The sequence below is a fragment of the Phyllobates terribilis genome, unplaced genomic scaffold, assembly GCF_046119375.1.
Source record: "Phyllobates terribilis strain yellow unplaced genomic scaffold, ASM4611937v1 Scaffold_5__5_contigs__length_657084704, whole genome shotgun sequence".
NCBI lineage: Eukaryota > Metazoa > Chordata > Amphibia > Anura > Dendrobatidae > Phyllobates > Phyllobates terribilis.
In genome coordinates, this window is record NW_027362765.1 from 622637168 (window position 1) to 622651454 (window position 14287).

General features: G+C 39.9%; 1 protein-coding gene across 1 annotated transcript in view; it reads left to right on the top strand.

Annotated features, from left to right (window-relative positions):
• The window catches only part of URB2 (URB2 ribosome biogenesis homolog), a 128463-nt gene that overhangs the window by 80264 nt on the left and 33912 nt on the right, over positions 1–14287 (top strand). The window contains exons 5-8 of the mRNA XM_073686120.1: positions 1193–1353; positions 8053–8163; positions 8506–8748; positions 9853–9943. Of these exons, the coding sequence (XP_073542221.1) occupies positions 1193–1353; positions 8053–8163; positions 8506–8748; positions 9853–9943 (606 nt within the window). The remainder of the gene's footprint in view (positions 1–1192; positions 1354–8052; positions 8164–8505; positions 8749–9852; positions 9944–14287) is intronic.

A 14287-nucleotide genomic window follows, 5' to 3' on the forward strand; every position in this document is an offset into this window, starting at 1 on the left:
AAACATATAAAAATAATCAGCTATTAAAAATGGAGGGCAGTATGGTAGTCAACATAGAGTATATCATATAGTATATAGCTACAAAAAGGAAACAAAACTTGAGGATTCATTTAATCCTGTCGGAGTCTTTGTACCCAAAGTGGCAATCCACCTTGTATCACACTGAGCGAGGAGTTTAACGTCCCCCCCCCCCCCCCTAATGCCAGTGTGGATTACATCAATACCTCTTGCTTTGAAGGATTTGGGAAAAGTTCTGCCAGGAAAGTGGCGAGGGATTGTTTTTAAATCAGAAATGTCGGCCACTGTCTTGGCCGCGCCAGTGTCCCTCGTGTTCACACACCCTAACTCTGTTACCTTGATGCAAGTCTCACATATATTATAGGGAAACCGCAGGTGACATAATAGATAACCATTTGTCGTGCTTCAAGAAATGTGGTTAATATGGAATTGTTTCATCCCATCAGCCAAAGAGTCAAAGGTGGTTGTCCAGAGGACATTGGCGCAGGTATGACAGTGGCTGCATGGTTAGCATCCCAAAACTGGCCCCTTTGAACCAAAGGTTTCTTTTGGGGGAAATAGTGACTCCTTCCAAGGATGTCCTTTAAGTTCCTTAAACGCCTGGGTGTCATAAGGGGTGACTCGGCAAGAAAAGGTCCCAGGGAGGGCTCAGTTTTAAGTATCTGCCAATGTTTGGCCAGAATGGCTCGCATGTTTGTCCATTCATGATTATACGTGGAAATGAATCGTATAGTATCATTTTGTTCCTTTTTATAAATATGCTGGTACTGCAGTTGGTTTCGGAAAGTTAACTTGGCTCTCTTATATTCATTTTTTATGCAGCTATGGCTGTATCCCCTTTTTTCAAATCTCCTCCTAAGGTCTTCAGCTTGTACCTCAAATTTATTTTCGTAAAAGCAGATCTGCCTTATTCTGAGAAATTGTCCAACCGGGACAACCCTAATTGTAGCATTGTGATGAGCAGATGTGGCATGTATTAGAGAATTGACCAATGTTGCTTTTCTGTAGACATCAGTCTGTCTTGAGGAGTCAGAATGTATCTCAAGACTGATATCTAAAAAGACTATTCTCCTGACACTATGCTTATACAAAATAATAATATATGGTTAGGAGATATGTTATTAAACATGCTTTCTCTAGTGTTTTTAACAGCTTTTTTTCCTACTTTTTTAAGGTCCCTGGTTCGACAAAGAAATACTCCAAAATGCTGAAATAGAGCTGCAAAGCTTAATAAATAGAGTAATAGAAGATTGTACCTGTGAGGAATTTCATGCATTACTGAAATTTGTTTTAAACAAACTTGAAGTCTGTAATTTGTGGAGAAAGGATTATAAGGTTGGTGATTTCATTTTTTTATCTGCTGATATTAGAATTAAATTCTAATGTATGTAGAACTAAAGTTATTCTTACAAATGAAAATTTACAGTATTTTTTGGATTGTAAGATACACTTTTTTTTTAGCAGCATATGGCTGCGTGCCCACTATGCGTTTTTCAAACGTTTTTGCAGCGGAATTTCCGCAGCGAAAACACTTAAAAAACGCTTGGTAATACGTGCCCCATGGTCCCCAATGATGATCCCGATGTGCTGTGCACATGCTGCGGAAATTTCCGCTGCGGATTATCATTGCGGAAAAATCCGCAGCATGTCCATTAATTTTGCGGACACGCAGCGTAATTGCCGCCATTGACTTACATTGAAACGCTTCATATTCGCATCACTACATGTGCACATTAGGTCATCATATTGAATAAGTTGTCATTAGTCTTGAGCGCAAGTGCTCGCCACTTGAGTTTGCATCGGGTACTCAGGTATGCACCATGTATCGCGGGTACTAGAGTCCCCGCCCGCATCTTTCACGGTTGTTAGACACCCCAAAAAAACATGCAGGGATTACTCGTGCATGGCACGCATTCCCCGCAAGGTTTTTTTTTTGGCTGTAAAACAGCCACGAAACATATGGGGTGGAGACTCGAGCATGTCACTCCAGCACCCGCGGACTAGTCGGCTTATCATTTTTTTTTCTTTACTTTTGAAAAAATCTCAACACAACCCTAACCCGAGAGTTTATTTTTTACGCCGTTCCTCTTGCGGTATAAGTGATTAGACAACTTTATTCTTCGGGTCGGTGCAATTACAGCGATAACATATTCATAACGGGTTTTTATGTTTGGCAGCTGTCACACACTAAAAGACGCTTTTTTTTTTTTTTTTTTTTTTGCAAAGACTAGGTTTTGCAATCATTTTTCCATATTATGGCCGACAGTCATGTAAGGGCTGCTTGTTTTTTGCAGAGCAAGTCAACGTTCTTATTTGGTACCATTTTCGGGCATGTGACATTTTTTGATCGCTTTCTATTCTGATGTTTGGGAGGCAGGATGAACAAAAACCAACAATTCAGGATTTTTTTTTTTTTAATGCCGTTCCGCTTGTGGTAAAATTGATAAGGCAGCTTTATTCTTCAGGTCAGTACATTTACATTGATACTACATTTATATCGTTTTTTGTTTTGACGCTTTTACACAATAAAAACAATTTTTATAGAAAAAAATATTTTTTTGCATCTCTGTATTCTGAGAGTTATAACTTTTTTATTTTTCGGCTAATGGAGCTGTATGGCAGCTTGTTTTTTGCGGGGCAAGATGACGTTTTCAGCGGTACCATTTTTATTTACATTCGTCTTTTTAATCACGTTTTATTCAATTTTTTTTTGACGGTATGATGATAAAGCATTTTTTGCGTCGTTTTAAATTAATTTTTTTTACAGTGTTCACTAAAGGGGTTAACTAGTAGGACAGTTTTATAGGTTAGGTTGTTCCGGATGCGGCGATACCAAATATGTGTACTTTTATTGTGGTTTTTTTTTTCATAATATTTATTTATGGGTACAGTATATATTTTTTTCAAGTTCGGACACTGTTTTTTACTTTTTCACTTTGTCCCACTATGGGACTTTCATTTTTTTGCATGCTGATCACTTGCATAGCATAGGGATGCAGCAACATCCCCAATACTATGCAGGCTGTCAGCCCTGCAGACACAAGTTTGATAGACCGTGCACTGAGCATGATCTATCTAACTTCCTGGTGACCCGGATGTCGTCATACCTTACCTTACCTTACCTTACTTTTACCTCTGCTTGCCCTGGAAATTCTGTAGGGACATTAAAAAAGACATGGGGGCCCCCCTTTTTCCAATAGCGAGCTAAGGCTAAGCAGGCAGCTGCGGGCTGATATTAATAAGCTGGGAAGGTCCGTGGATATTGGCCCCATCCCAGTCTAATAAGACCAGCCCTCAACTGCCCCAGAAATGGAATATCCATTAGGTGTGCCTATTCTGGCGCTTAGTCTTGGCTCTTTCCGAATGCCCTGGCGTTCTGGCAATTGGGGTTGATGTCAACAGTTGTCGATGACGTCAAGCCCTGGGTTTGGTAATAGAGAGTTGTCTGTCAGACACCCCCATTACCGTGCCGGTTCTCACGCTGCGCTCCGCGAGAATCTGGCTGCGGTGACGTCAGTGCATCAGGGTGGCTTACGTGATTTGTGTAAGTCAGAAATTATTTTAATAGTCCATGGATGTGTTACATTTTGAAGCATTCTTTTATACACGGGCCATGTTTGTCGTGGCAGGTGTCGCACTGTAACACACTCGGCATGTCTTTTGCGACCTTGATTTCTTTGTGGTTTGAGCGACTTCACCTGGGAAATGTTTCCCTGGTACGATACGGATACTTTCAGTTCTAGAAGTACTGGGCCCTCCCCCTTCCTGACTTCCAAATATTAGGGTCTTGATCACTGGAACTGAAGGAATGTACTGGTCTGGCCTGCACATCATGACAGCACGAAAGCATTATACATTGCCATTTGTACAATGTGCTTGGCTAGCTTCTTGTACCACACCTTAGCTTTTTGCATGGCACTGTAGGGCTGGAGGATTTGATCAGAGTGATGAATTCCCCCCATAATTTTATTGTACCCCAGGACAGTCTGGTTTGGTCATCTATATAGAGGAAGCTCATACAGAGGTGGGGGTGCTGCCATCATGTTTGGTGGTCAAGAAAAGGATATGTCTGTTGTCCTTATACTTGACCACCAGCATGCTGTCACTACATTAGGCTCTGCTCTCACACTTTTTGAAAAGCTGCCTAATTATCATCTTAGGGGGGCTCTCTAATTATTATGGACAGTACCGCAAACTGCAGTAGCTTGCGCAGAGAGAAACTTGGAGAGAGATGTTTGCGTAAAAATTATCTACGTAGAGGTGATAACCTTGGGCCTGCAGTAGGTGCACCACTTCCCACACCATTTTTCCACTCACTCTCAGGACTAGGGGGCATTCAGGGGTTTGAATCCAGGTGTCCTTCCCTTAGTAAACTCTTAAATCGGTGTGTGTACCTTGAGGTACTCTCGCACGACTGGTTGAATTTAATTCTAATCTCTTACAGGTGTTGCTGGTATTTGAGCCTCCCCTTGAAATGTATTAGGGACTCATCCACGCAGATGTCCCTTTGGGGAAACGTACACCTTAGCAGACTTGTTGTTGAAGTGATCATTGACCTGCTGAACTTTGAAAATTCAGTCAAAGTTGGGTTCATATTGGGGAGCATACCGTGCATTATCGCTGTAATGCAAAAATTTGTGTATGGCCTCAAATTGTTTACGGGTCATAACTATGCGGAACACTGGAGTGTTGTATAAAACATCAACACTCCAATATTGCCGAAGTTCTGGCTTCTTCACTAGCCCCATGTGAAGGACAAGGCCCAAAATGTCATAATTTCTACTGCGTCTACAGGGGTCCAGTTAGAAAATGATGAAGTGGGGTTTTGGGCCAAAACCATGAGGTTTACAAAATCCTCAGAGAAAGACTTTGAAAAAGTCAATTTCTGTGAGACCAGTGGTGTCAAATGCGATTCCTGATTGCACCACAAAATCAGTAATCAGTGGCTCATAATCGTTGGGAGGTGAGGTCCACAATAAGGCCAGATGGAGTCCAGAGTTAGGCTATGTGCCCACGTTGCATTTATGAAGCAGAAAATTTCTGCTGCATAAATGCAAGTCCTCTCCCGGAAAAACGCATGCGGAATTCCGCACGCGTTTATCGCGCATTTTTCGCGCGTTTATCACGCGTTTTCCACATGCGGAATTGCCTTGCGTTTTTTATGCATTGGACAAAGGCAATTCCGCTTGCGGAAACGCAAAATTAAATGACATGCTGCGGATTTTTGAACGCGGCATAAACGCTGCGGAAAAATCCGCAGCATGTGCATAGAACTTGCGGAATCCCATTGGGGAACATGGGGTGCGGATATACATGCGTTTTTCAAGCGTTTACGCTGCGGAAATTCCGCAGCATAAACGCTTGAAAAATGCTACGTGGGCACACAGCCTAAATCTGCTGCCTCATTATGGATCTCTCAGGGGTTTCATCTGAATCACGTCATTCGGAGCTTTAGATGGACACACCAATTTTAAGTGCACTGCGTAGAGCGACGGTTAAATGTGATCCCAATTGTTGTGCAAGTCCCCACTCTGGTCTGAAATCTGTTAAAGGAAATATAGGGGACTTCCACTTTACTAGTAGCACAAGGGCTCCGGAAAAGCAAATTGGCTCCCCACCCAAAAAAAATCCTGCAAATTCTGTGCTCCCAATCCACACCCCCTCCCCCCTTCTAAGCTACACAATGTGCTTAAACCACATTTAGGCTGAGTTCACACGATGAGTTTTTAATGCGTTTCCGCTGCGTTTTTGCAGTTGCGTAAACGCAGCGGAAACGCATTAAAAACGCATGGTAGAAGGGCAATTGAAATCCGCAATTGAAATCCGCATTTTCTGTGCCCATGATGCGGATTTTTCCGCAGCTTAAACGCTGCGCTCAAAAATCCGCAGCATGTCAATTAATTTTGCGTAAACGCGGCTTTTTCGCCGCCATTGACTTGCATTAGAACGCGCCAATTCCGCAAGACTGCATTTGTACTTGTGTTATTGGTGCTTTCTAATGTGCGGATGGTATCCGGGTGTGGAGAAGAGGAGAGTCTCCTCCACACCCAGGTACCATTAAAAAAAGCTGTAAAACAAGAATAAAATAAAAAATAAATGTATACTTACCTTCTGTCGGCCCGCGCACCGCTCCTGCTTGCTTCCCGGCACTTTGCAGTGAAGGACCTGCGCTGACGTCAGTCATGTGACTGGTCACGTGACGCTGACGTCAGCAGGTCTTTAAATTCAAAGTTGCCGGCGAGGGAGAACGGATTGAGCTGGACAGCGCGGGCCATCGGAGGTAAGTATATACACTCTCTCGGGTCACACTATATAAATCCATGCCGGTTGCATGGATTTATATAGTGTGACCTAGTTGTCAAGCACTTTCCAGGTGATGCTAAAATCGCCTGGAAAGCGCTCGTCAATCCACATGCGGAAACTCCTGTGAATCCGCATGTATTCCGCAGGAAAAACGCATGCACAATCTGCATGCGTTTTTTCTGCCAGGGAGATGCAGAAATGATGCAGAAATTTTCTGCTTCATTTCTGCATCGTGTGCACATACCCTTAGAGTCCACATGTTTGTCAGTACAGTAGTGATGAGAGCCCGCCTAATTTACAGAGTACATTTTTCCAGAAGCACGAGCTGGGCATAATGTTCTGTGTACTACAATGCAATGTACTGGGCACTATGAGGGAGAGACCTGTTGATGGCATTACATCATTTAAATACTTGAACAATAGAATAACTAGCTAATGGCATTTAAGGTATCTACTGAGCTTGTGCAGCCTGTCATGAAAGAACTACACAATGCATCCATTGGCAACCAAGTATTTAAAAGCCTCTGACCTTCTGGTTTTCAGGGTGTGATATCTGGAGCAGCAAGCACTTTTGGAAACTGATTGCATTTGTCAGATTTATTTATTTTAGTCGAATGAGCGGTGATTAATGTTGTGGGATTAGGGGTCTGTTTAAACCTGTACTGATCCGGTGGTGGTTTAATAGCCTGTTTACACAGGCAGATCACAGTTTAATGATGCGATCTGTAGCAGATCTGTAATAGACTGCTCAGTGCATATAGGCTGTCATAGTTCTAGGCAGCGCGAGTCCTGTTTACACAGTACAATACACCGCCTAGAACGATGATCTTTTGCGCTGCATATAAAAGGTCATTTCACCCTATGATCGAGCGTTTTTCTCATTCATCTGATTATTGGCAGCCTGTTTGGACAGAAAGATAATTGAAAATCAAGCGCCGTTAACGCTTATTCACGATTCTGTCACTGTAAATGCAGCTTAAAAAGATAATGGGAAATGTGGACAAACTGCTCTGTTTGTGGCATGTCCACAAATAATCACAATATGCGGTGTGAAAGGTAACAGTACAGTTTATTCTTAATGCTTTGTGAAGTTCCCAGACTACTTCAGGAGAACTACAAGGATTGTATATAGTAACAGGGAATAGAGTTAAATAATACAGAAGTTCAAATATGAGCGTCAAAAGAAAAAACTCCTAAATGGTGTGTGTATGATTCATCCCTTGTCGATTACAAATAAAGCTGGATGAATCCTACACACCCCACAAGAGTGTTTTTCCTTTCAGCGCTCATATTTGAATTTCTGAAGTATTTAAGTCCATTCCTTGCTACTAAGTACAATCCTTGTGGTTCTCCTGAAAAAGTGTGACAACTTCAAACGCATTGAGAATAAACTGCACTGTTGCCTTCTACACCACACATTGGCATTATTTGAGGACATACCACCAGCAGCGCAGGTTACCCACATCTCCAATCTTATTACCACATTGGATCTGCCAACCTATGGAGATGAAGTAGCTTGGAAACCTCTATTATGAAACTCTACTAGTGTTGTCTCAGACAGCCACACTAGGAGCAGTACCTCTTTATTGTAGACATTTGTTACTTGGATAAAACCCTAATGCAGTGTTGATAGAAGCATTTACAGCAGAGTAAGGTAAAGTATAACTGTAGTGTTAACAAAACTCTTATTAATTGTCATATTTTCATTGAAAATTACATTTTATTTTTCAGGTCCTATTTGCTGGAGTCACAATGATAAGACTTCTACTTAACTGTTCTTTACATGAAGACAAAAGCTTGTTGTTCTGGTCTTCGGCGTCTCAGATGATAAGTGCACTAGTGGTAAGCTTTTCATTCCAATTCCTTGTGTTAGACTTGCCATATATGAGCTGACTGCAATACAGATGGATGGAATTCCTGTTTTAGGCGGACAGAATGTCAGCAATGCAAATCCTGGAGAAAATGGCACAGAAAGCCTTCTGAAATCAGAGCTCCAGTCTTGAATGATGTATAATGTGAATGTGGCTAAAAATATTCTACCATTTTGTGTGTCTCCAGTGATCGAAACTGCATACAGTTCTTGTACATACAGATCACTGTTTATTGCTGGAGGAGAAGTTACCTCTCACTGCTTCTTTTATTGTGTTCATGGGCAGGACCAATTTTTTCTTTCATTGTTTTCAGACCCTCAGCGTTGAAGCTTGTAAGGAACGTGCACTGCTTTCCTCTGTTGTTGGCCCTGTGCTTGATACTATGGCTTTGTTTCTACGACGAGGAGAGATGTTTCTAACCAATCCTCATCATATTACTCTCTGTTTGGGCACACTCCTGATGGTGTCACTTGAAAATGTGACAGCTGAAGAATACTACTGCATATTCTTGGCAATACATAAAGTGCTATTTTCTGTTTTACAGTGTCATCCAAAGGTAATTTCATTAAATTGTGGTCATCAGATGGTATCTAATACCTGTTGTTTAAGGTGAACTTCTCTGTCTCTACCTATGTCTCAATCCAACACCCCTTCACCTTTCAAGAAGTTGAATAAGCCCCAATTGTCATATCCCTCAGTGAGCTGAAAATCTATTTCACTAGTAAAATCTCTATTCAGTGAACATAAACATATATAATAATCTATACATATATACATACGTGTGTGTGTGTATATACACATATATATATATATATATATATGCATACACATATACATGATAAATGTATATTTATTAATTTATATAGCGCCATTAATTCCATGGTGCTGTACATAAGAAGGGGTTACATATCAAATACAGATATCACTTACAGTAAACAAACTAACAATGATAGAACGGTACGGAGGGAAGAGGAACCTGACGTTGCGGGCTTACATTCTGCAGGAATGGGGAAGGTGTGTGCGTGTGGGTGTGGGTGTGGGTGTGTGTGCGTGTGTGGGTGGGTGTGTGTGTGTGTATATGTATATACAGTACAGACCAAAAGTTTGGACACACCTCATTTAAAGATTTTTCTGTATTTTCATGACTATGAAAATTGTACATTCACACTGAAGGCATCAAAACTATGAATTAACACATGTGGAATTATATACTTAACAAAAAAGTGTGAAACAACTGAAAATATGTCTTATATTCTAGCTTATTCAAAGTAGCCACCTTTTGCTTTGATGACTGCTTTGCACACTCTTGGCTCATCAAGAGAATGCCAAGAGTGTGCAAAGCAGTCATCAAAGCAAAAGGTGGCTACTTTGAAGAACCTAGAATATAAGACATATTTTCAGTTGTTTCACACTTTTTTGTTAAGTATATAATTCTACATGTGTTAATTCATAGTTTTGATGCCTTCAGTGTGAATGTACAATTTTCATAGTCATGAAAATACAGAAAAATCTTTAAATGAAAAGGTGTGTCCAAACTTTTGGTCTGTACTGTAGATTTATTCTATTCATACTATTCAGTGGAGTATAATTTATAGTGTGAAATCTAATTGTTTTTTAAAATCCCTTACTAGGTTTTTATTCTTTTTCTTTGTGCATTAAGGTAATGTTAAAATCGATTCCAACATTCTTGAGCTGTTTTCATAGATTGGTTGCATCTGTCATGCATGAGGGACGACAAAAAGGAGATAAAGGTAACTTTCTTTATAGATTATGAGGGTAAACTTTAGTGCACAACTCTCAAGAATAAATAAATGTAATTCTATTATTCTTTCCTCTTAAGGAGCATGGAGGATCTTTGTTATCAGTGGCTCTTCTTTGTATCTTTTCTAACTCTAGGGAATCCTTTTTACGAACTGATGCCCAGAATTCAACTGCATATTCCTGATGTTCATTCTTTGCAAAGTCTGATATAAAAGTATTCCCAGATTCTTCTTTAAAAGTAACTCTCCTAGGTTTACTCACCATAGAGCATGATGCCCGCATATTATTAGTACCTATATACATAACTACATTTCTAAACATTGAACCTCATCTGCCAAATAAATGCCAAAACACTTGTTCATGAGTTATATGCTGACTTGTATAAACCATCTTCCATAGACTGCACTACACTATATAGTTTTGTGTCATCTGCAAAACACTATTAATCCCATCTTCTATATCATTTATAAATAAGTTGAATAATAATAGTCCCAGCACTGAACCTTGGGGTCACCATTTATAACTGGGGACCATTCAGAGTAGCAGTCATTCACCACTACTTTCTTGGTGTGGTGACCCTTTGAGCCAGTTTACAATCCAATTACAAACCTTACTTTCTATTCCTATATATGCTAGTTTAGCCATTAGGCATCTGCAGGACAATGCCAAATGACTTAGCAAAGTCCAAAAGCACTGTAAGGTTGTGCTGGCACGATTGCCTCCGGGTGTCATGTGACACCCGGTACTATGTGACAGGAGCGGTGCCCCACCTCTCCCGGCACATTAATCCCCGAAATACTGCGATCGAAGTCGATCGCAGCATTTCCGGGTCAAGCATCGGTAAGAGCGCGCCTCTTACATTCTACCAGAGTCCCGCGCTGAGTATGCCGGGTCCGGATAGTTGCCATGGTGACCTGATGCTGTCATGACGACATCCGGGTCACCAGGCATCAGCATGTCAGATTGTGCTCAGTGCACAATCTACCTAACTTGTGTGTGCAGGGCTGATCCTGTATAGCATAGGGGATGATTCTTCATCCTTATGCTATACAAGCGATCAGCCTGCAAAAAATGAAAGTCCCGTAAGTGGGACAAAGTGTAAAAGTTAAAAAAATAAATAAATATAAAATAATCCATAAAAATATACTGTACCCATAAATAAATATTATAATGAAAAAAAAGACAATAAAAGTACACATTTGTAACGCTGTGTCCATAACGACCTGACCTATAAAACTGTCCCACTAGTTTACCCCTTTAGTGAACACGGTAAAAAAAATTAAATGAAAAACTAAGCCAGAAACGATGGTTAATCATCATACCGCCAAACAAAAAATGGAATAAAACGCGATGAAAAAGACAAATGTAAATAAAAATGGTACCACTGAAAACATCATCTCGTCCCGCAACAAACAAGCTGCCATACAGCTCCATCAGCAGAAAAATAAGTTATAGCTCTCAGAATAAAGCGATGCAAAAAAAATATTTTTTCTATAGAAGTTTGTGTAAAAGCTCCAAAACACAAAAAAAGTGTTGTACCCCTGTAAACGTACTGACCCGAAGAATTAAGCTGCCATATCAATTTTACCACATGCGGAACGGCATATAAAAAAAACCAAAACCACAATTCCTGAATTTTTGTGTTTTTGTTTATTTTGTCTCCCAAAAATCGGAATAGAAAGCGATCAAAAATTGTCATGTGCCCGAAAATGGTACCAAGAAAAACGTCCACTTCTCCCGCATAAAAACAAGCACTTACATGATTCTGTCGGCAGAAACATGGGAAAATTATAGCTCTCAAAATATGGCGATGCAAAAACCAGTCTTCATAAAAAAAAGGATTTTTTATTGTGTGACAGCTGTCAATCATAAAAACCTGATATAAATCTGGTATCGCTGCAATTGCACCGACCCGAAGAATAAAGTCGTCTAATCACTTATACCACACGAGGAACGGCGTAAAAAATAAACTCTAGGGTTAGGCCTGCGCTAGGTTGTGATTTTTTTCAAAAGTAAAGAAAAAAAAAATTACGACATGGTGACTAGTGTTGAGCGCAATACAGCCAATAAAAACATGTGGGGATTGCCTGCCTTGTCACTAGAGCACCTGTGATACTTGGTGCATACCCGATGCAAACTCAAGTAGCGAGCACTTGCACTCAAGACTAGTGACAACTTATTCAATATGATGACCTAATGTTATCAGATTCTGTGTCGTACCTTTGAGTTCAAAATGTTCACTAAACCCCTTGATAAAATCCTTGAGGGGTCTAGTTTCCAAAATGGTGTCACTTGTGGGGGGTTTCCACTGTTTAGGCACATCAGGGGCTCTCCAAATGCAACATGGCGTCTGCTAATTATTCAAGCAAATTTTACATTCAAAAAGTCAAATGGCGCTCCTTCCCTTCCAAACCCTGACGTGCGCCCAAACAGTGGTTTTCCCCCACATATGGGATATTGGCGTGCTCAGGAGAAATTGCACAACAAATTTTGGGGTCCATTTTTTCCTTTTTCAGTTGTGAAAATAAAAAAAAAAATTGGGTCTAAATTAACATTTTTGTGGAAAAAAGTTAAATGTTCATTTTTTTTCTTCCACAGTCCAAAAATCCCTGTGAAGCACCTGAAGGGTTAATAAACTTCTTGAATGTGGTTTTGAGTACCTTGAAAGGTGCAGTTTTTAGAATTGTCACTTTTGGGTATTTTCTGTCATAAAGGCCCCTCAAAGTCACTGCAAATGTGATGTGGTCCCTAAAAAAAAATGGTTTTGTAAATTTTGTTGGAAAAATAAGAAATCGCTGGTCAACTTTTAACCCTTATAACTTCCTAACCCCCCAAATTTTTTATTCCAGAATTGTGCTGATGTAAAGTAGACATGTGGGAAATGTTATTTATTAACTATTTTGTGTGACATATCTCTCTGATTTAAGGGCATTAAAATTCAAATTTTGAAAATTGCCAAATTTTCACAATTTTCGCCAAATTTCCAATTTTTTTCACAAATAAAGCAAGTGATATCAAAGAAATTTTACCACTATCATGAACTACAATATGTCACGAAAAAACAGTCTCAGAGTTGGTGGGATCCGTTGAAGCGTTCCAGAGTTATTACCTCATAAAGTGACAGTGGTCAGAAATGTAAAAATTGGCCTGGTCATTAACGTGCAAGCTACCTTCAAGGATAAAGGGGTTAAATAAACAGCATGTCAATTCTTTGTGTGGATTTGCCAGTGTTTTTCCTATACAATGCATTGGAAAAAAACGCATGACAAATACGCACCAAAAAACGCAAAAAAAAGCATAAAAAACGCTTGGAATTTCTGAACGCAAATATACAAACACCCTAATAACAGGTACGCCTCTGTCCATATTTTTACCCAACTCTTCATAAAAACTGATTGTTTTGACAACTTCTGTCCTTAGTAAAATTTGTGCTGGCTATTACTTATAAACTTATTTTCTATCACTCTACTATATTTATTTCCTTTTAAGCCCCTCCGACATTTTTCACACAATATAGCTCGGTGTGCAGTGAGACATGTAGCTAAACCCCCTGTCATCTTTAATAAAAAGAGGCTGTGAACTTGTAACTTCTTTTATTGCTTGCCGATGAAGAGTATGTGCACACACGTTGTGTTTTGCTGCGTATTTGCCGCAGATTTTTATGTAAATTTTCAGCTGCGTCTGGCAGTACCTGCAAAGTCTATGAGAAACCAGAATTCACTGTTCCCACATGTCGCTTTTTTTGTTTGCTGCGTATTTTCAGTGATTAGAAAAAACGCTGAAAGAAGTGCTTTCATCGTTTTTTTCAGGTATTTTTCACCCATAGGAAGTAATGGAGGTGTGAAAAAACTCTACAAAAACGCACCTGCGTATTTGCAGCGTTTTTGATGGCAAAATAGAATGAGTCTTTTTTTTCACAGAACTTTATGTGCATTACTAAATAGAGACAGAAGGACAGTGAAAAAAAACCTGCAAAAAAGCAACAAAAAACGCAGCTAATCTCCTGCCAGAGAAAAGTTATATGCAGATTTCGTGCAGATTTTGGAGCAGAAAAAACACAACGTGTGTGCACTTACCCGAACAGGAAAGGGTGAAATTATGGGGTATGATAACAGGGTATTCAGAAAATGGGAACTGTAAAATACATGGATACAGATATTCTGCAATACACAATATTACATGAGGTAATGGTGCAAACTGATATTACCTAACTACTACATAAACATACTTTCTAACATCCCTGCCTTGTAATATATAGACATTAATGCACTTAGGACCAGGCTGCTTTGAAAGGAGCACAATACAGAAATGAGTGGTGTGATCTCTCCAAGAGA